The sequence below is a fragment of the Heloderma suspectum genome, chromosome 14, assembly GCF_057233095.1.
Source record: "Heloderma suspectum isolate Gila_16-S chromosome 14, 16-S_ref, whole genome shotgun sequence".
Classification (NCBI taxonomy): Eukaryota; Metazoa; Chordata; class Lepidosauria; order Squamata; family Helodermatidae; genus Heloderma; species Heloderma suspectum.
The window spans coordinates 11,268,103-11,290,741 of record NC_139471.1 but is presented as its reverse complement, the minus strand read 5'-3'; the positions used below and the strand labels follow the sequence as shown (position 1 = coordinate 11,290,741).

At 50.1% G+C, this 22,639-nt stretch overlaps 1 protein-coding gene across 3 annotated transcripts in view; it reads right to left on the bottom strand.

The window, feature by feature from the left end:
- NUP214 (nucleoporin 214) overlaps positions 1-22,639 on the bottom strand; it is a 97,772-nt gene that overhangs the window by 4,913 nt on the left and 70,220 nt on the right. For all 3 annotated transcript variants that reach the window (XM_084820813.1, XM_084820811.1, XM_084820812.1), the window contains exons 27-33: positions 22,517-22,622; positions 20,521-20,585; positions 17,381-19,138; positions 13,757-13,827; positions 12,299-12,452; positions 9,875-10,024; positions 3,109-3,280 (exon numbers count right to left, since the gene is read on the bottom strand). In XM_084820813.1, the coding sequence (XP_084676939.1) occupies positions 3,109-3,280; positions 9,875-10,024; positions 12,299-12,452; positions 13,757-13,827; positions 17,381-19,138; positions 20,521-20,585; positions 22,517-22,622 (2,476 nt within the window). The remainder of the gene's footprint in view (positions 1-3,108; positions 3,281-9,874; positions 10,025-12,298; positions 12,453-13,756; positions 13,828-17,380; positions 19,139-20,520; positions 20,586-22,516; positions 22,623-22,639) is intronic.

Sequence of the window (22,639 nt, the reverse complement as noted above, 5' to 3'; positions counted from 1 at the left end):
CTTCTCTTGCATCAACAAACACCAGCATCTGAGATGACAGCATGTGTTTTTTAAGTTTGTTTCGCTCAATTGATTTTAATTGCTGGTGAATTATATGTTTTTAGAACCGTTTTATTGCTTAAAAAAAGTATTCTATACTTTTTAGAAGTTGCCGAGAGAGCCACACACGGAGCACACGAGATATAGCCTAATAAATGCCTGAATGAATAAACGTAAACAGCGTCGGTCATTCTGATGGGGATAAAAGTGTCAAAGGGGAAGGAAGGGTGAGTTGAGCAAACACTTTCCCTTTTGTGAGTCACCGCCTAAAATGGCAGTGGCAGGCAGTCGGTTTTTTGGGTGGCCGGATGCAGAAACACCAGGAAGCCCCAACCTGAAAATGCAGCCTCGTTTGGTGGAAAGAGTGCTTGAGGCTTGGCTTTGAAAGAGGGTGGACTGCTTTAAATCAAGGCAATTTAAAATCGGCAAGAAAAAAACCCAGCCAATTTAAATCATTGATTAAGGGTGCAATCCTACGCATGTTTAGACAGAGAAAAGGCCTACAACTCCCAGCATCCCCCTAGCTGGGGAATGCTGGGAGCTGTAGGCCTTTTCTCTGTCTAAACATGCATAGGATTGCGCCCTTAATCAAGATCCCCACTGATACTTCTTTGTAAATTTTCGAAACCATGGTGCAAATCTGACGACTAAACCGTCTTAATTTACAACTACTGATGACATGGCTGGTTCAATCTTACAGCCAGGCCTTGCCTCTATTTGTCACACCATTTAAGTTTTGTATGCTTTCCTTAAAAAAAAAAAAAAAGATTTATAGAGGAAATGTCTTTAAAATATTCCCATATAGGATCTGTCTTATGACCAGCAGCTGTGACAGCTTCTGAGGTTATGTACGGGAATGTAGGAACCAGCACACTGGACAATTTTGTCTTTTCTTTCCAGTGTTGCTCTTTTCTGCTTCACTTGGTTTATAAGGTGATGGGGCTGGACCATGGCAAAGTAGCAGGTAAAAATGAGATGCCCAAGAGAAGTAAGTGCATAAGAACAGCCCTTTAACTGAATGTATTTGACAGAGGCATTGATTCAGATTAGATTTTAGCTGTGGGGCTAATATGCGTATACCCAGATTATTTAAACTAGTTATTTAAGAGAAACATAGTATTCACAGTTTGTTTGTTTTTTAAAAAAGGTCTGATTGAAATGGAAAACCCCCGACTGAAATTTTTTTAAAATACTGATGTTTAAAAAAATAATAAAAATCATTGATTTTTATCCACTCTACTTTGAAACACAGAATTGATATGAGCTAGCTGAGAGGTTAAAGGAGCTCTGAAAGAGGGACTGCTGCTTGTGAAGGTGGTGTGAACCCTTATCTCACTTTCACTTCTAGCAAATAGGTTTGGCAGGCTACAGGGGGAACTGCTTCAAAAACCTGCAAAGCCTGTTGGACTGGAGGCAAAGGTAGGCCAAGTGGAGTGTGTGCTACGGGAAGCGATGCCTCTTCTCAAATCACTTGGACTTCCTGGAAGTCTCTTGTTCATCTCCAGCTTCAGCAGGCTGGCTGCTCCTTCCATTTTATTTATTTCGTGTTCATCCTGACGTTCCTCCAAAGAGCGTGGGGCTCTGCTAGTGGATCTCCAGGTGCAAGGCTTTGTTGTTCTCCACCTGAGGGAGCAGCAGTCCTCGCTTCAAAGCCCTCCAGGGCCTCTCCACGTGGTCTCTGTGCTCATGTGCTGCGCTCCCAAAACGACTCCCTTGATCCCCCACCTGCTATGCCTCCGCCTGGAACTGACTCCGAGAACAGAGCTACGATTCTGCCCCTCTCACCTTCCTTCTCCAAAAGCTTCCGTGAAGCTTTGAGAACAACCGTCTGCTTCCCATGCCCTACTGCAGCCGTCCCAACCTGGTGCCCTCCAGATGTGCTGAACTTCAACCTCAGCAGGCCCCAGCTGGCCATGCTGGGAGCTGAAATTGAACACATCTGGAGGGCATCAGGTTGGGGAGTGCTGTCCTGCTGGGGCTCAGATGAAGTAATGGAAGCTGCACCAGATACAAATTCTTGCCCTGCCTTCCCCCCTCCCCTAACTCTGTTGTCTCCCCAAAGTTTAGACGGGAAGCTCATCGGGGCAGGGACCAATCTTATACTTAGTGATTTATTTACAGAGGCATTTATACCCCAGTTTTCTGTGATAAATCAGACTCAAGCCAGCTAAAGTGGCATGCATGCTGCGGGGTGACATTATTATAGTTATGAATAAATGCACATAAAATGCACACTGCAAAGTGACATTATTATAGTTATGAATAAATGAATAATAGCGGTGTAATAATAGTAGCATTAGTAGTAATAATAGTAAGCAGCAGTAATAGCAACAGCAGTAGTAATAATAATGGTAGTAATAGCAGGAGCAATAATAATAGCAACAGCAGTAGCAAGAATAATCATAATAGTAGTAGCAATATTAGTAGTAGCATTAATAGTAGTAGCAATAATCATAATCATAATAGTAGTCATAATAGTAGTATCAGTAGTAGTAGTATGAATAGTGGAGCAATAATCATAATCATAATAGTAGTAGCAATAGTATCAGTAGTAGTAGTATGAATAGTAGTAGAGCAATAATCATAATAATAATAGTAGTAGCAATAGTAGTATCAGTAGTAGTAGTATGAATAGTAGTAGAGCAATAATCATAATCGTAATAGTAATAGCTGTAATAGTAGCAGCAGCAATAGTAGCAGTAGTATCAGTAGTAGCATTAATAATGGTAGAGCAATAATCATAATCATAACAGTGATAGCAATAATCATAGTAGCAGCAACAGCAATAGCAGAGTAATCATCACCTCTCACATGGGAACAAGCATGGGAACAGTGTTAAGGGGAAGGCTAAACTTGCGCTCTGCCCGCCGTGGTCCCAGCCACTGAGGTCGGAGCGTCCATGCCCAGCCCACCCCTCTGCTCATGTGGCATCCACCTGGGTTCTGCTTCTGGGTCATGCCGACGGAGTGCTGTGACCGACTTCACTTACACAAAGAGAGCAAAGGAGGTGCCCGGGACCCCTGACCCGCCCGGGACCCCTGACCCACCAAGTCCCTTTTGCTGGCTTACCCGAATCCTCCTGCGTTGGCGGCTGCCGTCCCCTCGCCGAAGACTTTGCCTCCCGTCGAGCCCAGAGGGCTTGAAAAGGCTGGGGCTGAACCGAATGCTGGCACCCCTCCGAACCCGGGGGAGCCCCCGAAAGTGGGAGGGCTGCCAAACACGGGAGCAGCTCCGAAGCCACCTGAGCAACACAGAGGCAAAAAAAGGGGGACAAAGAAAAAGACATCAACGTCAACGATCAACAGACAGAGGAGAGAGAAAAGAAGAAGAGAAAATATGGTTAGGCTTCCCGGTTACGAAGGCCCCACCGAACCGAATGGCTGCGTGGTGAAGCGGTAGTTGCTGCAGGACCTCTGGAACGACCGCAGTGCTCCCAAAGGCGCATGTGCCACCCCCGAAGGTGTGAGGACAGGGGGACTGGCGAAAGGCGGGTTTTGCTTTGCTTGGAAAGGTACACATCCTAAGGGGTGGGGATGGTCTGAAGAGCATCTCTGGTTTCGGCCGCTCGAGCCGATGGAGGACAGACCCGGCTCGATGCCCTCTTGGGCGTACCCGAAATCAGCCTTTGACCTCTCCACAAAGGTGTGGGAAGAGTAACCAGCAATGCTTCATTCAGGAGGCCGATGAAGCTGGGGGCCACCTTGGGGAGTGCCCAGGCCTTGGCCAGTTTCACGACGGCTGCGAAGGAGGCAGGCCACGGGCCATCTGCCAGGCTGGCAGTACTGCACGCGATGCTGCTGCTCCTCCGACCGAGCCTCACGCAGCGTCTGAAGGAATCCCCCCTCCCTGCCCCCCGCCGCCTCCGAGACCAGAGGCCTCCCCATGGCAAGTCCGCAAGCCCCCACGCCCCATCTGCACAGGCACGGGCGGGCGGGGGGCGGGGGTGTTCCGCTTCCACAGCCGCCTCATTGTGCATCCTTCCTGCCGGGGCACTCACTGCAAGCGGAGTGGCTGGGTTCTGCAGGCATGTCCTTAACAAGGAATCCCTTTGACATGAATCAGGAAAAGAGAAACAGGCCGCGGACGCCTGCCGGAGCCTGCATGCAAAGCAGCCGCCGCCGCCGGGCCCCCCAGCTCTCAGAGAAGAAGCCGGCCGTTGCTACGGCAGCGGGGCTTCTGATGTCGCCAGCAAGACGGCAACCCTTTCGCAGGCGTAGCTGCGCATCGCACCCTAGAGGCAGGCAGCACGACAGGCCTGACCTGTCGCGCAGACCGGGAAGCAAGCAGGGCTTCCCGGAGGCAGGTCTGCGGCATTTCCTCCCCCTGCCTCTGCCAAGAATGCTTTGGAAGAGCAGCTCAGCCTCTGGGCCACTCCTGCAAAAGGCTGAAACGCTGAGCATCCATGAAGGAGCTTCATGCTGAGCCACAAGCCCCCTGGCTCGAGGATCCGGATTCTCTCAGGGCGGAGTTTGGATTGCCTGGGCATGGGACTCGATTCTGATTTTTCTCTTTTGCTGCAGAGCTTGAGGCTTCTCTTTCATGGCAAGTAACAACGTCTCGGCCGTTTTCTAGGGGCGGAAAAAGAAACCTTGGTGCGAGACACACGAGTCGTATCGGGAGTGACATCAGGCGCAATCTTTTATGCCTCTCTCCAGAATAAGAGCTAAGTGACTTGCCCATCAATGCATGGGAAGACTGTGCCACTGCCAAGGAGTGAACCAGACCAGCTCCAGGATTTTTGAGCGCCCTTGGGAAAGACGCCCTCCTCATTGGGCCCCCTCCCTCAGGGAGCCCGCCTTCTCACCAACAGTGTCGCCAGCTGCTCTTGCGCCTCCTCCTCATAATTGCTCTCACTTGCTGGCTTGACCGGCAGAGAGCCAGGGAGCTTGACACCACCACGGATGTCTGGGCCAGAGCAAGAGGGGAACAGGGCAGGTGAAGAGGAGGAGCAACTCTGGGGGGCTTGTTAGTGGGCCCCTGCTGGGATGGAGGCCCTCGGCATGTGCCTGCCTATGTCGACTTCTGGCCCCGGCCCCACGAGAGTCACTTCAGTGATTGTCATCAGCCATAAGAACGTGAGAGCGGCTCTGCTGCTCAGACCAAAGGTCCGCCTTGTTCAGAATTCCTGTTTCCTCCCAGTGTCCAGCTGGATGCCTCCGAGAAGGGTGTGCTGTCGCCCCCACCCCCAACAGCATACTGTCTTGGAACATGGAGGTTTCATTTAGACACCATGGTAACTGCAGGCAGACCCGGCCTCCTTCCTGCATTTGTCTCATGCCCTTTGAAAGCCACCCAAGCTCATAGCCGCCCTGTGGCAGTGAATTCTATAGGTGAATTATGCACTGTCCAAAGCAGGGACTCCTTTTGCCCGGCCTGAATCTACTGCCTATCTGAGCTCCAGGACTATGGGAGGAACACACACTCCAACTGACAGTTCCCTGGGATAGCAGACTCTGGGCCCATTCATCGGCCAGAGAGCCACGGGCCATCGGGAGGCTGCCTCCCAGGAAGAACGCCACAGCAAGCGGGAGACCAACTGGCCCCATACATCGTCCAGAGAACGAACAGCTGCAGGGAGCTCCTTTCACCCTTCCCTGCCAGAAAGAGCACCTATGGGAACTTTGAAACCAGGAACTCGTGCCTGAGTTTTGCATTTCCCTCCTCCCTCCCAATCTCCTTTCCTTTTGTGTTGTGTCTTTTAGACCGTAAATCTAAGGACAGGGACTGTTTCCTTCTTCATCTTTGTAAGCCTGGGAGCCTTTTTTTGGCTGAAGAGTGGGGTAGAAATACTGTAAATAAATGAATAATGGTGGGAGAGGGTGAAAAAATATTTCTATCCACCTTCTTCTCAATGTGAATAATTGTATATGCCTCTATCACACCCCCAGCCCTCTTATGCATCTTTCTTTCTGAACCAGACACCCCCAGAAGTCTTTTCTTTTAAGGAAGGTGTTCCAACACTTTTGATAATTTTGGCTGCCCTTTCCCAAGTAATATAAATTCCATTTTGAGATGCAATAGTCAGAACTGTACACAATATTTCAAAACAGGGCTGTGCCATTGATTTATATCAAGGCATTATGATACTGCTGTCTTATTTTCAATCCATTTGCTAATAAATCCATAGCGTGGAATTAGCCAGCACTTCCCTCAAACCACAGTCTGACCATTTGACATGGATATTTCCCCCAATCAACACTTCCATCTAAGAACATCAGAAGAGCCCTGCTGGATCCGACCAAGGGTCCATTTAGTCCAGCATTCTGTTCACACAGTGGCCAACTAGCTGTCGATCAGAAACCCACAAGCAGGACACGAGCGCAACAGCCACCTCCCGCCCATGTTCCCCAGCCACGGGCGTACATAGGCTCACTGCCTCTGGTAGTGGTGGAAGCACATAGCCATCAAGACTAGTAGCCATAGGTAGCCTTTTCCTCTTGTAGCAGGCTGGTTGTCTGCTCAAGAATTTGCTACCGATAGCTCATTTGCAGTTTGGCTGGGGATGCATTTTAATACCCTGGGTGAAATTCCAGTCTAGGCTAATGTAACAGATGCCACCTGGTTGTAAACACAACTGTTTGGATTTTTTTTTTAGAGGTCCAGTTGAATTATTTAACAGAGATTAGTTACACTTTTGTCCAAGAGCCACCAGTTTTTACCTACGGCCTCCAGGTTTTGAGGGATCACCCATGCATTGTAAGTTAGTGGACATAGTATGGCAGAAGTTGAGACCAATATACAAGAAGCAGAGTGGTGAACAAGAGGCAGGCTGCTATACTAGGAAAGGGTGAGGGGAAAGGACCAAGTGTTCAATTTCTGGAAAATTTTGAATGGGAAAATTTTCCGATGCAAACTAGGCTAATTTGGACAGGGTCATTTGCATCAGAAAATTCTCCGTTTGCATTGGACAATTTTCAGTTTGCATTAGAAAATCACTAGGGAGTTATCTAATTTAGCATGTTAACTAGCGATATGTAAAATAAACAAAAAAGCTAAAAAAACTTCCCTTGCATTAATGTTTTTGTCTCAGTATTTGACCTGAAATATTTGGGGAAGAAAGTTAAAGTTAATGTGTCCAGTGTGAGTGTAGTGGAGGAAATGTTGGACTGGGAGTTGGGAGATCTGGGTTCTAGCCCCCACTCGGCCATGGAAGCTCACTGGGTGACTTTGGGCCAGTGACAGATTCTCAGCCCAGCCTACCTCACAGGGTTGTTGTTGTGAGGATAAAATGGAGAGGAGGCTTACGTATGCCGCCTTGGGTTCCTTAAGGAGGAAAAAAGGCGGGATATAAATGTAATGAATAAATATAATATGATTTAAATGTTACATTATGTAGATATTTTTAATGGGATACTTGTAAAATTTAAAGGCAATAGCATGTACTACCATTACGCTGCTTAAATGTAAGAAAGGAACAAAAAGGTGCTGAAAACTGTTGACACACCAATTCAGCCATCTCCATCCTGGCGCCTTGCAGATGTGCTGGACTACAAAGCCCAGCACCCTCCAGTCAGCGTGGCTGGCTGAGGATGCTGGGAGTTGTAGTCCAACACCTGGAGGGCACCAGGTTGGGGAAGGCTGCACTGATTAATTTTATCAAGCCACAGAACTGTGCATATTATGCTGACAACCACTCATTGGTTGCAATAGAGTTCATAGAATCATAGGGTTGGAACGGGCGTACAGGACCATCGAGTCCAACCCCCTGCTCAGCGCAGGGACCTGATTCCCAGGTGGTCTCCCATCCCAGTACTAACCAGGGCTGACCCTGCTTAGCTTCTGAGATCAGACGAGATTGGGCACATCCAGCCCTTTGCTTGACATCATAGAATCATAGGGTGGGAAGGGGCCTACAAGACCATTGAGTCCAACCCCCTGCTCCGTGCAGGAACCTGATTCCCAAGCAGTCTCCCATCCAGGTACTAACCAGGGCTGACCCTGCTTAGCTCCCGAGATTAGCCGAGATCGGGTGCATCCAGCCCTTCGCAGTTCAGCTCTCTTCCACTAAGCTTGCTGGGGCACCACTGCTTATCAGTTCCATTTCACTCTGAGACATACGTGTAGCTCAGTGACATGTATGTATTCTCTAAAAAACACTCTCTTAAGGACAGTCACCTGAAAAAACATTAATTGCAACTTGGAAACTGCCAAGCTTGCTTAATACTGTACTTGCAACTGACATTCTTTCGTTGTTACTAATGAACTTAGGAGATGGAAAACTTTCTACAGAAAAATAAAGCACTGGAAATGTTTCTAGAAAATTTTCCACTCGGCATCACTGAGTGTATTTCCCTTAATCCCAGGAGGTTTTAAGAAGGAAGGACAGCCTTCTCTGGCTGGGAAGTTAACCACCCGATTCACTATGGATCAAACGGAGGGTAAATTAAGCCCATGATTTGGGCTATAGGATGGGATGGGCCTTACCACCACTACTCCCCAAAGATTTATTAGTTTATTTATTACATTTCTATCCCATCTTTTTTCCACTTGCAAGGAACCCAAGGCAGCTTACATGACCCTCCTCTTCTCCATTTTATCCTCACAACAACCCTGTGAGGTAGGTTAGACTGAGAGTCAGCGACTGGCCCAAAGTCACCCAGTGAGCTTCATGGCCGAGGGGGGACTAGAACCTGGATCTCCTAAGTCCCAGTCCAACACTCTAACCACTACACCGTACTAGCTCTCATCTGATGATATCTGATGAGTCAGCTTAGGCTCCTATTTATCTCTGGGGCCAAACCCATTCCCACCTGCACTGAAGGGATCAGATCAGCCATTCACAAAGCATCCAGTCTTCTATGTTACAGCTTTGTGGATACACTATACTAGTAATGCTGTGAGTATTCTATGATTTGCATAGGTGCTAAACTTAGCAGCCTGAGGATGTTACTCAAAAGAGGGGGGAGAGTATGTTTCTAGTCCTTATGATTGTGGAGACAGATTTTGAAATGGATAAGTAATGCCTGGGGAAATCTCCAAAGCCAGGCATGGAGCCAAGCTGAGTTTGTTATTGACAGGACGTTGGTGCCCTGTACAGCTTCCCGGTCCTCCCTTAGGGAAGGTTTACACTGGATCAACTGTGCTGGCAGAAGTGGATTTCCCACCTCCCTTGTTCACATGGCAGCCCCTCCAGCCCCCCCCCCCAAATGCTACAGAGAGTTGGAGACCCTGTGGAATGGGGTGAGCTGTGGTGTGTGTGGGGGAGATTCCCCAAAATTGGGTGGAAGGACCTCCTGCGAGTACAACCCTTCCTCTTGCAGAAGGCAGATCCTAGATCCAATCCTAAATTATGGAAAAACATATGCAAATATTCTCACATTTTGCACCATTTATGGAGACTGTGGAGCTTTAGTTTATTTGGGCGCTGAATAGACACAGCCCTAAAAAGCAGCATGGACAGTGCACAAAACCAGAGCTAGTCCAAATTACAGCTGCCACTTCTCTCTTCCTTAGCCCAGGAGCCCTCGGTGCCACACTCAACATCATTTTTTTCTCCCAGCATGGTTGACTCTAACTTAATTCGGTCTAACCCTGCCCCCCCGCTGCCCGCGCTCCATCCCAGAACTATTACCAATGGCGGACTCAGGGATTTCCCCATCGTGCCCCTTTCTTCCCCTCCCTCCTTTTTGATCACATCCAGCCTCCTGGGTGAACGCAAAACCTCGCTCCCTGGTGCATGATGACATTTAGTTAGTCCCGATATGAGGCATGATACGACTGTTGCTCAAAACATGGGGAGCTTCCCCGTGTTGGGAGAAGAGTGCTGCCGATCGCCTATCTACAAAAAAGGGCCTTCTCGGTGCATCACAACAAGATATGCGGACAAACTAAATACCTGCTTTGGTTGGGCTGGAGAACCCAAAGCCTTGAGACGCTACGCTCCCGCCGCCAGAGCTGAACGTGCCCATTGGCTTCTGCTCGCCAAAGGAGGCGGTGCCGAATCCAAAGGTCTTGGCCCCACTGTTTCCAAAAAGGCTCGATGTATCTGGGGCGGGGAGAAAAGAGAGACTTTTCTTACATATCAGGAAAAGGCACCCAAAACTTGGGGTGGTGGTGGTGGGAAGACGCATGCCTGGGCCAGGGTTTAAAATAGCACAGAGTTTCTCTATACACCAGGCTTCCACATAGCTACTCGCCTATGGTGAGTAGGGATCTCCTCCAGGCGGACAGGAAGCGTTTGCAAATGGGAAGTAAAAAAGAACTGGCTCTTTCAGGCCATCCATGTCCCACAAGTGTGGACTGGTGGACTTATTTGCAGAACCGCTACACACACACCCTCCCTCCTTTGGAAAACTGGATGGTGTTTTTTTTTAATGAAATAAGCTAAGAGCAGCCATGCTGAACTGAACAAAAATCCATCTACTTTAGCCTTCCTTTTTCATCAGTGGCCTGACAGAGTCAAGACAGACCATTCCTAGCACGTGATCTGAAATGCATGCGGCACCATCTAGATGTTAAATTTAAGTTATTCCTGTGGTTTAGGTCAAGCTGCAACACACACATGCACAACACACAAAGCTGCAACACATACACGGTGTGTGGGGGTGTAAATGTATGCCTTCTCAAACCTGCCTCTACGAGTATATCCCATTATGGGCTCAAGGAAAGGAAAGCTCGCTTACCTTTACAATCGGAAACATGCTTTGAATTCCAGGGCCCCAGAAAGTTCAAAGACATACCAGTGTGCCTCTGAGCATGTCTTTATCACTCATGGCGGAGGCCCATGTAAAGGCTCCCAACCCTTTAATTTCTATCTAGATTAAAGGGTTGGAGAGTGCAACCCCCCCACCCCCAGCTTTTTATCACGCATAAATTCCTCACCCTAACCATAGTTAAAATTGTACTTATTAATTCGTTTGGGTAACTACATATCTTGCCCTTCAATAGAAATGTCCAATATAAGATCAATACCAACAACAACAAAGTTTCAAAAACCCAACAGACTAAGACGCATCCTTACACATAAGTAATGCGTTTATTGCTCAATCCAAAGATTGTTGCAAAAAATGTATCCTTACAACGGAACAGCAGCATGATCACATCAAAGCAGAGTTAAAACACACAGATCTGAAAGGCCCGGGAGAATGAAGAGGGTTTCACGTGGGTGCCTAAAGGACAACAGGCTCAGTGCAAGGCAAACATCCCTGGGAGACAGTTCCAGACAGCTGGGGCGCCACCACAGAGAAGGCACCATCTCTCCTGTTTGCACCTGCCTCACTTCCAATGGTGGTGAGACCAAGAGAAGGGCCCTGCAGCAGATCTTAATGCACAGGCAGGTTGTTGTGAGAAGAGACTGGGCCCTCAGCCCCTTATGCTGGTACTGACCCGAGCCTGTGCTAACCAAGGGGCTGCTGTTAACCAAGATTTGAAATCAGGACCCTTAGAACAGGACCTCAGTAATGGGAATGAAGGGATGACCTTGAAGCCAGACTTGCCCCTTCAGAAATTAAACCCCCGTGGTTCTCTTGCTGCGGCTGTTAAAGCTATGGGTCAGCACAGAAACGAGAGCCCAGAAATTGGGGCCAAGGTGATGTCACTACCAGCAGCCATTCCAGCAGGCTGTGCAGAGAGAGAAGAGAGGGGGAAGCAAAGCTGTTCCACCAGTCCTGCTGAAAGACTAATTTTTTTCCTCTTCCCTCCCCCATCCCTTTTCCTTGTGTGTCATGTCTTTTTAGATTGTAAGCCTCTGGGGACGGAATGTCTTGTTTTACTGATTGTATGTAAGCCGCTCCAGGAGCATATTTGGCTGAGGAGCGGGATAGAAATATTATAATTATTACAAGGCAGCTTACATGGCCCTCCTCCTCCTCTCCATTTTATTCTCTCAACAACCCTGTGAGGTAGGCTAGGCTGAGAGTCAGCAACTGGCCCAAAGTCACCCAGTGAGCTTCATGGCTGAGTGGGGACTAGAACTCGGATCTCCCGGTCCCAGACCAACACTCCAACCGCTACACCACACTGGCTCTATTTATTATTGTTATTATTATTAATAATAAAAAGACTACTACTAATAATAAAATAATGTTTACCACTTGGATTTCTCACAGCTGACCATGCAAACTGACTCAGTTCATAAAGTGCTCCACTGTGGCGGGGGTGAAGTGAAAATTCTACCTAGGATGGTCTGTTCACACATGCAAGCTGCCACTCGGTGCTGCAGCCATTTTGGGGATGAACATGCATCTGAACAAGCCAGACCCGAGAAACGATATGAGACTTGTCGCAGCAGGAAAAATGCAGCCCTCGGCTGTGTACTTACTTTGGGTGGCTGAGCCAAATCCTCCCCCGGTGGAACTGAACGGGTTCTTATTCGCTGCCTCATGGCTTGGCTTCCCTCCCAGGCCACTGAAGAAGCCCCCACCTCTCCCTCCACTGCCTCCGGACCCAAAGAGACCCCCGCTGGAAGAGGACTGCTGCAAGGAGGAACACAAAGGGGAAAAACACCTGTTTTGATCAACTCACATTTGCCAGGTTCAAAAAGGGCTCTTACGTACTTAAGGACCAGATGTGCTTCCATGAGGACTAGCAGCTTTGCTGAGGCTCCCTGTGGACCTGGGCCAGGATCCAAAAGGAACTACTCTAGGGGTGTCAGTGGGCTTGGATATTCCCAAATGAGAGTTGGGGTATTTCTCCCCTTTATTTCGATGCCACTTTTTCACACAAGTGTTTCCACGAAGTGGTTTATAAAAAAAAACTGTGTGTGTGGTAAGTTTATTGGTAAGTTACTTATTTGGTAAGTTTATAGCACACTTTTCAACAATTGTCATTCAAGGTGTGTTAAAATGAAAGAAAAAATAAAGGACCAATAACAATTATAGCAACAGCAAAAGAACATTATAACAGGTATAAATGAAAAACAGAGAGATGGCACGAACACATCATCCTAGTTGAAAAAGGCTTGTCTGAAGAGAAATCTCTTGACAATCTCCTGGATATGTTGGACTGCACTTGGTAACTGATTCCAGAGCTTAGAGGATACCACTGAAAAGGCCTGTTGATGATGGCACCCGCATAATAGATGGTGGGTAATTAAGCAAATTGGGCTGGCATGGAACCAGCATGCTCCGTGGGGCTAACAAGCCACCGTGGTGATCATGCAAACTGTCCCAACACCTTTCTGTGCACGGTTATTGGGGCTAGGCACTAGAAAAGCTGAGATAATCCAATCTGTGTCCTCATGCCTTAATACGGTTGTGAGTACATGTCAAAATTTGGGGCCTTGTGAAGTTTTCTTTTTTTAAAAAAAAACCCCTCTAAAAAATGGACTTTTCTCCACAGATGCCCACTGTCAAATGTGACAAGTCAAACAAATGGCGACGCAAGCAAATGTCTCTTTTGCTTCAGCAAGTTTGGGCATTCAGTATAAAAAAAGAACTACACATGTTAAGGAGAGCTGTGATAGATCAGGCTGAAGGTGTGTCTAGTCCAGCTTTCCCCAACCCGATGCCCTCCAGATGTGCTGGACTACAACCTCCATCACCCACAGCTCCCATGCCCAGTGCCTGGGGGTGATGGAAGCTGTAGTCTGACACATCTGGAGGGCACAAGGTTGGGGGAAGCTGATCTAGTCAAGAATCCGAGTTCCCATATATTAGACAGACATGCCCCTTGGAAGGCCACGAGCAACACACGAGGGGAGCAGCTCTTAGAAAGGGCTACTGGTATTCAGAGTGCAGCTGGCCTATGAAAAGCAAGGTGGTTGCTTCGGAAAGATTACCTGGCCGAAGAGGCTACTGTTGGCGTTGGCTGCTTGCCCAAAGACAGTACCGGGGCTGCTGGAACCGAATGCTGGAAGGTAAAAATGCGGGGCGGGGGAGAGAGGTAATGTTTAAGTACATAGCAGGAAACTGTTGCATTAGGTCCAAAGGTACTCTCATTCTTAATGATGTAAAGCAGGGTTCCCCAATGGCCCCCACAAAGCTCTCCATTCCCTGCCCCCTTCAGAATTTTTTTTTTTTAAATAAAAACCTTGGAAAAATGTTAGGGCAGTCTTCTCTCTCTCCCTTTCTAGCCTCTCACCTTATCTTGCTGCTGCTATTATTATTATTATTATTATTATTTCTATACCGCCCCATAGCTGAAGCTCTCTGGGCAGTTTACAAAAGTCAAAATATTAAAATACAATATACAAAGTTTAAAAAACCATTTACATAAAACATATGGACAATATATACAAACATATAACTAAAAACAACTTTGAATTAAAAATAGTTTAAAAAAAAATCCAACAATAAAACACAGCTTAAAACAACTGCTTGAAACAGTATACAAAAGTCAGCAAAAGGAACAAGAGTTCTCAAAAGGGAAGGCCTGCCGGAATAACAGCGTCTTTAATGCCTGCTTAAAAACCTTCAGCGAGGTCAGCAGGCGAATTTCAACCAGCAGGTCGTTCCACAACTCTGGGGCAGCAAAGGAAAAGGTCCTCTTGCATGTGGCTGCCCATCTCACATTAGGCCGCCGCAGCAGAGAGCCCTCAGAGTAGGGATGGCGGAGGAATCCGCCACGGACTCCAGTGAGGCCGGATTCTTTAGAATCCAGCCCGCCGGAGTCCGTGGCGGAACGGACTCCCCCCTCACCCCCCCCCGAGAGCCCCCCAAGACAGACCCTACCTGCTGCCGGCCGGTCCGTCCGAGTCCGTCCATCCGCTGCCCCAGACTGTGGACACAAATGGTGTCGGCTACGCCGGACACCATTTGTGTCTGCAGCCCTGCAGCAGACACAAGTCCAGCTGCGGATGGGCCCGGTTGGTGGCTCCACGGACTTGCTGCGGAGCGGAGCCGGCCAGAGAGGATTCTGGTGTGAGGGACGGATTGCCTCCCCCCCCCCCCAGTGGACCAGTGAGTATATTTCGTACACCCCTACCTCAGAGGACCTTAGGTGGTGGACTGGGACACAGGGAAGAAAGCTCTCCCTATGGTACCTTGGACCTAGACCATGTAAGGCTTTAAAGGTAAGAACCAGCACTTTATATTTTGCTCAGAAACAAATTGGCAGGAATGAGAAATACATGATAAATGCCTTGTGTAGAAAAGCCCCTTATCTCCTAGAGGCTGCAAAGAAAGACTTTTTCCATTTGTGTAGCTGCATCTCATTTTTTTTGCTCTTTCTCTCCCCTCTAACTCTTTGCCTTGCTGTTCCCCACTCCCTCCACACCTTTAGCTTTACTATTTCCCCTTCTCTTTAATTTACTGTTTCTCCCCTACCAGCCTCTAGCCTTGCTCTTTCTCTACCCTTTTGCCTTACTATTTCCCCTTCCCTCCCAGCCTCCAGTCTATTCCCCCAGCCTTTAGTTCACTGTATCTCCCTCTCCTAAACTCTAGCCTTGCTCTTTCTTCAGCACCAGCACAAACCTAGTGACCCCAGCTGCCGGTAAGAAAGTGTGCAGTCTTTTAAGTGGGAGGGGTAAGGGCACCTTAGTGGGGCATTGGTGACTCTGGGCAGTCACCAGGGGCATTGGCGAGGAGGGGCATTGGTGACGCTGGGCACCACAATGCCAACCCCTGGTCTAGGTGAACCTTGAGTTTTGAAATATCTGCTTCAACATATACCTCCGCACTTTATCTCTGCCCTATCTGTAATGAAGCTGTGCACTGCCCTGCAACACGGAGACTTAAACTGCCCATGGAATGAACTGCCTGGATTCCAGTTAAATACTCTCTGAACAGCTACACCCCTCTGGACAAGCCCCACTAGTGCAGGGAGAATCTGAACTTGGTTAATCACCCGTTCCAGTGAAGTGTTTTGATTAAGGATTTCCCAGTTAGCTCCGAAACACGTATGCCTTGCAGTTCAGATTTAGGGTGCAATCCTATGCAGGCTTAGACGAGAAAAAGTCTACAACGGCCAGCATTCTCCAGTCAGCATGGCTGGGTGGGGAACACTGAGAGTTGCAAGGACTTTTTCCCATCTGAGCCTGCATAGGATTGCACCCTTAGGCACTTCCCTGTAATTAAAGACCCCTTCCTGTCAGCAGTGTTTGCTTCCCTCACTTGCACTCCTTAAAAATATTCTTTTCTCTGGGTAATTGACAGGGGGCCCTTCCCTAAGCGTACATCTTGTATAATTAACGTAATTAGCTTCCCGCCTTTGGGCACAAATGATTCACTGGGAAATGTCCTGCTCCCAAGTCAATTGTCCAGGACAACTTCTTGATGCATCCTGTCCTTAGCTGCAATCCTCTTTCACTGTATGGCTTGAGGGCCTTCAAACAGAAACGGTGTCTCCAAATCCTATCTGTAAGAAAACTGCAGGCAAAAAGGTTATGGATTGGGCCATTTCCTCAGTGGAAAATGACCACCTTTAACTCAACTTTAAATATTGCTCGAGATTAAACTACAAAAAAGGAAAGCCTGTTTTAAACTGGAGACAGATTCCTGAGAGGTTGCTACGTTGCAGCAAACAGAACAGTCTCCTGACGCTAATACTGACAGGTTTGTCGTGGCATATGTTTCCATGGGCTACGCAGAGCTGACATTGTCAGATGTATGAAGTAAGGGTGAACTCAAATGGCCACCCAAATTTTACAAACCCATTTGGCAGGAAAAGTGGGACTATTCTGCTATTTTTCTTTGGGGGCAGTGAAATTTGGTTCCAGGTTTTTTTGGGTGGGGGAAGACACTCATCTTTAGCAGTGGTAGCTTTAGTACCTCCCCCCGGCTTCCCCAAGTGTTCCGGTTGCCATTTTAATTTCCCACAGTGCTGTACGATGAGGAGTCCCCAACCTTTTGGGGTCAGAGAGCACAGTTGGCATTTTGAGAGAGTGTCATGGATGCTTTCACAAATGGCTGACATGGGTGGGGTGGGGGGGATTGCCTACTCAGAAAATGGTTGCTATGGAGGTCCACAGCACCCATTTCCCAGAAGGCAAACTGGTGAAGCTAAAAATTACAGTAACTTGCCCAAGAGCTTAAGTACAAGGCAGAGGTGGGGGTCTGAGCTCTGAAACACAAAATCCCTCTTGTGATAAATATGGCGCTGGAGTGCGGCTCGTCACTTTTTAGCATGCCTGTTTCCGAGTTTAAAAAAACAGTGTAAAAAATCCTGAGAAATAAAATAAACATCAGGAGGGGCAGGATGCCTGTTGGGTGCCACAAGAGATAACAAAGTAAGCCCCCTGCCAGTAGCAAATTTCCTCCTCCCCAAATCAACAGCCTATTCAGTGACCCAAATTCTCCCCTATGCAAGGCAATCACAGAAATTCTTATTACGGCCATTCTCAGCTCAGCTCGGATGTAAAGCATTACCCTCGGTTGGCGAGGCATGAAAGCTTTAGACCCACTAAGGCGCGACAAGACACTCTCGTTTAACCTGGAACTGCTAAGGACCATGCGGGCATCCTTACCTGAAGCTTGACAGAAGCTGAATCCAGCCGAAGATGTTGGGGTGGTGGCGGCGGCAGCAGCGCCAAAGATTGACCCTGCCTGTCCAAAGGTGGAGCTCTGTCCAAAAGCAGGTGTGCTGCTCTGGCCAAACAGCCCGGTGGCGGTGGACGGCTGTCCGAAAGAGAAGGAACTGGCGGTGCTCGTGCTGGAGGGCACCCCAAAGACATGGCTGCTGCTGGAAGCTGGGGCGGCGGAGCCGGAAGCTGCCTGCCCGAAAGCAGGGGTCGACCCAAAGGCTGCCTGATTGAAAGTGAAGCCGCTTGATGTGTTGGCTGGCTGGCCGAAGGCGGGAGCTTGCCCAAAAGCCGGGTGGCCAAAGCCAGCGGAGGCTGCAGTGCCAAAGGCAGATGTGCTAAATCCGGTGGCCACCGCTTGGGTAGTGACAGTGGAGGTGGACGGCGGGGTAGCGGGGGGTTGACCGAATGGAGCCACCACTGGGGGGGCTGCTCCAGAGAGCTGGCTGAAGACAGGGGGAGCAGAAGGGGCTGCTAGAGTGTCGGCCGCAGGCTGGCTGAAGGCTGAGCCAGAAGCAGAAGGGGAAGAAGTGGAGGCGGGAGGCTGTGCAAACACAGAAGAGCTCGAGACAGCCGCTGTAAACGCAGAACTACCCGTGGCTGGGGCCTGGATTGACGTACTTGGGTTAGTGGAAGATGGAGGCACGCCGGTTGCTTCGGCAAGTGGAGGAGAGACCATATTCGCTGGTGCTGAGGCTGCCGGAGCGGGTGGCTCTGAGGCGGTCCCAGCCGGGGCCACCTCGGTCTTCGAATCGGCAGAAGCCGTGGAGGGACTTGTGTCTCTGGCGGGCGGCGTCACCAAGGCTGCAGCCGGGCTTGCCACCTCTGCCTCTGCCAGCGAAGGCGCGGTGAAAACAGGTGGCTCCTGTGGGGGCTCTGGAGTTGGCCCCTGCAGCTGGGGCAGCAGCTGTGTTGCCACAGCCGCATCGTTTTGAGAAGGCTTTTCTGGTGCTGGGACGGGCTTGGCGTCTTCCTCTCCTAGGCTTGTGGTGGAAGCAATGGAACTCAACAGACTTCCGAATGAGAGAGTCGTTGAGGCCGGCAGGGGCGCTGGAGGAGAGGCCGACGCTGGCGTGGCGCTCACCGGCTGGATCGCAAACGCAAAGGGGGGCTTGGCGCTGCTTGCAGGCGCTCCTAGGCCAAAGACGGCCGGGGGCCCTGTGTTGACCAACTGGACGCTGCCTAAGATGGTGCCAGGGCCGACAGCTGTCGGAGTGGGAGTGGTCACCGCCGCCGAGGTTGCAGCAGCTTCCGTCGGCTTGCCAGCCTGCAGGGAGCTCCCGAGAGGAAATCCGGCTGGTGCCGCGGTGGCTTTTGGCGCCTGCCCACCGGCGACATTAGCAGAGGGAGGCTTGGTAGGGGCAAGCTTGGTGCTCTCGTCCGCTTGACCGACCCTCAATCCGGAGAAGCTCCCAAGGGTCTCCCCAGCCACAGTGCCCTGAAAGAGGTGGTCGCCTTGTATCGACGGAAGGTTGTCCGGTTTTCCGGAGGCTGCAGGGGTAAGAGGGGCGGCACCCGTGGCACTCTGCCCGTTGGCCTGGCACGGATCCCCGGAACTGCTGCTCACCACAGGGGCTCCTGAAAGGCTGGGTGGTTTTGCAGTGCCAAAGGCGAACGAGTTCTCAGGAGTGGCGCCAAACTTCATGCTCCCGCCGAGGGAAAACGGGTCAGGCTGGATCGCCTCTTTCGCCGGGGTGGCCGTTGCTGCCAAGGCACAAGAGAGGCAAACGGGTGCGTTTTAAGACCATCGTCTTTCCCAAAGCAGCATGCAGGCTGGGATCACAGCTCAGGGGAAGAGCATTTGCATGGCATGCAGGAGCTGCCAGGTTCAATCCCTGCATCCACAGGTGTTTTTTTTTTTTTAGAGGTTCAAGAAACGGGGGCTGGCAAAGACCCCCGGAGAACTGCTGCCAGCCAGAGGAGAACTGAATACAGCCTTCCCCACCTGGTGCCCTCCAGATGTGTTGGATTACAGTTCCCACAATCCTCAGCCAGATTGTGGGGCTTGCAGTCCAATACATCAGGAGGGCACCAAGCTGGGGAAAGCTGCAATAACAGGTTAGAGGGAACAGGTCGATGGACTTGGCTCGCGGCGGCTCCCTCGCTTTAGAGCAAGGGTGGGCAGTGGGCTGATCTGCAGATATCTGGGACTGCAGATGTAGGGACACGGCAGAGTTACCTGCCCACAGGGGAGGCCACCGGCCACGCCCCTGTGCGACTCCTGCTCTAGCTACGCCTCCTTTGGATCTCCGCCCTGGCAGGTTGGGTCGCAAGTCCGCCGCGTCTCTGCTTCGGGCGAGACCCGATCAGGCGAGCCCCCCGGTGCCGAAACACGGCGGAATGGGAAATGTAAGAACAGTTCTGCTAGGTCATCAGGTCCAGCCTTCGACTTCCTACGGCGGCTGCTCAGACGCCTCGGAGAAACCCACAAACAGGAAGAGGCGTCTCCTGTTCTGGTTCCCCAGCAACTGGTGTTGCAGAGTCATGTCGCCTCTGAAACTGGAGGCACGGTACTGGCTCCAGGTTTGGGGCAAGAGGCCCTCCACGGGCCTCCTCCCTCAGTGGGCCTCCCCCCCCACCGTCACCAGGTCTTCTTGCTCCTCGTCCTCTTCCTCAGCATTGCCACCGCTTGCTTGCCTGACAGGCAGAGCGCCGGGGGGCAAGGAGGCCAGGGCACCTCCTGCTCCTCCGTCTCTCCACCTCCGTGGCCTGGCCCACCCAGAGTGAGGGGCAGGTGAACAGGGAGGCTGCGATGGTGGAGAAGAACAAGTCCAGGGGGCTCTTGTCAGTGGGCCCCTGCTGGGTTGTGAGGCCTCAGCAAGTGCCCCACCATGCCTACCCTTGACACTGGCCCTATGCAGGCAGCACACGGCCAATCGTGAGTAGTAGCTACTGATAGCCTCACCCTATCCTCTGTTACTTGCCCTGTCCCTCAGAGGAGGCATGCCCAGAAGAGTAGGGTGGCCTCTCTTCGAGGAGAGGGAGACGCCAAGATCCTGTCCCACCCCCCACCCCTGGGTCCCATCCCCATGACACTTGAGCTTTTCGATTCTATGCTTTCCTTGCACACAGCGTGAAAAACTTGCCTTGTAAAGTGGCAGAGCCAGATGTTGCAGGGGAAGAGGTGACTGCAGCAAAGTTAAATCCAGGCCTAAATTTAAAAAAAAAAGGGTGGGGTGGGAGAAAGTTGAGATGCACTATGACCTTTGCTTTCATTTTGGGGGGGGGGAGTAGAAAGACTGGGGGGGGGGAAGAAAGAGGCTATATGTCTATACTACATATTTATACTAGTTCTACACCAGAATCATGGCTCCTCCCCCATCCTAAATAATGGGAATTATAGTTTGCTGCGGGTGCTAAGAATTCTCTGCCACCCTGCCCTGTCCCAAGAATTACATTTCCCAGGATCCCCCTCGTAAACCAGTATCTCTACAGCAGCGGTCAGTAACTGGGGGTCCTCCAGATGTTGTGGACTACAACTCCCAGAAGCCCTGACTACTGGCCATGCTGGCTGGGGCTTATGGAAGTTGTAGTCCAAAACATCTGGAGGGCAACAGATTGCCCACCCCCACCCTGAGGTGCGTGAGTGTGTGTGGGGCGGGAGAGATAGACAGAGACATATCTATATATACACAAATTAAAACTGGGTCTCATTTTTAGGATTTGAAGCGTTTAGGTTAAAATTATTCATGAGTCTTCGTTGCCCTTTATAGCTCCTCACTTCCCGGCCTCTGACGTGTGTACCCACACACAAGTGTGCAAGTTTCCTTAATTTGTATAATGTATGCAGATTGTAGAGTTCAGCTTCCCTTCCTACAGATGTTAGGGAGCCTTGATTCGTAATCCTATCCCCGCTTCAAATTGTAGTTTTCATAGGCCTGATTATAATGTGATGAGCAAGAACCCCTTACCTCATTAGGAGACATGCCCTTCTCCGTGTTATGACTTATGTAATGGAAGCTTCCAGATGGCGATGGGGCGATTCAGACACCTCCATGAGCAGATTATGATCTCTCCTCCTCTCCCACCACCCTACTGCAAAGCTACAATATAGCAATCGGGCTGCTGCGTCTTTTCCAGCTTCTGCTGGAACCAAGCTTGGCTGAACAGAGTTCCAGCTCTCTGCAGAAGGATTTCACTCCTCGTGTGCCTGAATTTGCATGCAGGCTTTGTATTTGGACAGACTGACTGGGCTCGCAGAACATGCTATCCCACACTCAGTGGTTGAGTGTGGGTTGTTGTTGAACTGTGGGCTGTTTGTTGAAATGTGGGTTAGCATGTGGTGTGAACCCAGGACGTTTTCCACACGGTGGCTTGTTGACCATGCAGTGTGGCTTATTTTTCTCGAACAAGCTGCCTTGAGAACCCATGGTTTGTTTGTTCGGTTGTTCAGGGTGGTTAACAAGCCACCTCGTGGAAAATGTCCTGGTTCAGACAACATGCTAACCCACGGTTCAACGAACAATCCATGGTTCAACAATAGCCCACACTCAACCACTGAGTGCGGGTTAGCGTGTTGTGTGAACAGCCCCACTGTATATCTAGGGCTAGCAATTGGGGGGTTGGGGTGGAGAGGGAGAAGACTCTTCACCACAACTCTGTGTGTGTGTGCGCGCGCATGTGTTTTCCCTGCAGGATCCAAGCTATCCCAGTGACCGGGATAGAAGGGCAGGTTTCACCTGCCCCTAAGGTGCTCCATGTGCCATGTGTGGTTTTCTCCCCACCCCCGTTTTATCCTCCTAACAAGCCTGTGAGGTAGGCTAGGCCGAGCGATGGCCGTCATCCTGTGAGCTTTGTGGATGAGCAGGGATTTGAACCTGGGTCTCCCTGGTTTCAGTCTGTTTCTCTAACTCAGCCTTCCCCAGCCTGTTGTTCTCTGGATGTGTTGCACTGCAACTCCCATTCTTGATGGGAATGATGGGAATTGCAGTCCAACACATTTGGAGGGCTCCAGCTGGGGGAAGGCTTCTCTAGCCAGACTGGCTCCCCTTAATGTGCCTTCCGCACTGATGCTGCTTTCTAACACAAAGAGTAGAGAGGAGACAAAAACTGGAAGCGGAGGAGGAAGACACCCATACAGACCCTGAGGAGGCAAATGAGAAGGCTTTGCTGAACTGGCTGGCAGTTGCTGGGGCGGATGTTACGGCAGAAGAGGTCGCGGCAGGAGCTGTCTTCACGGGACCTTGTGCTTGGGTTGCAAGAAAA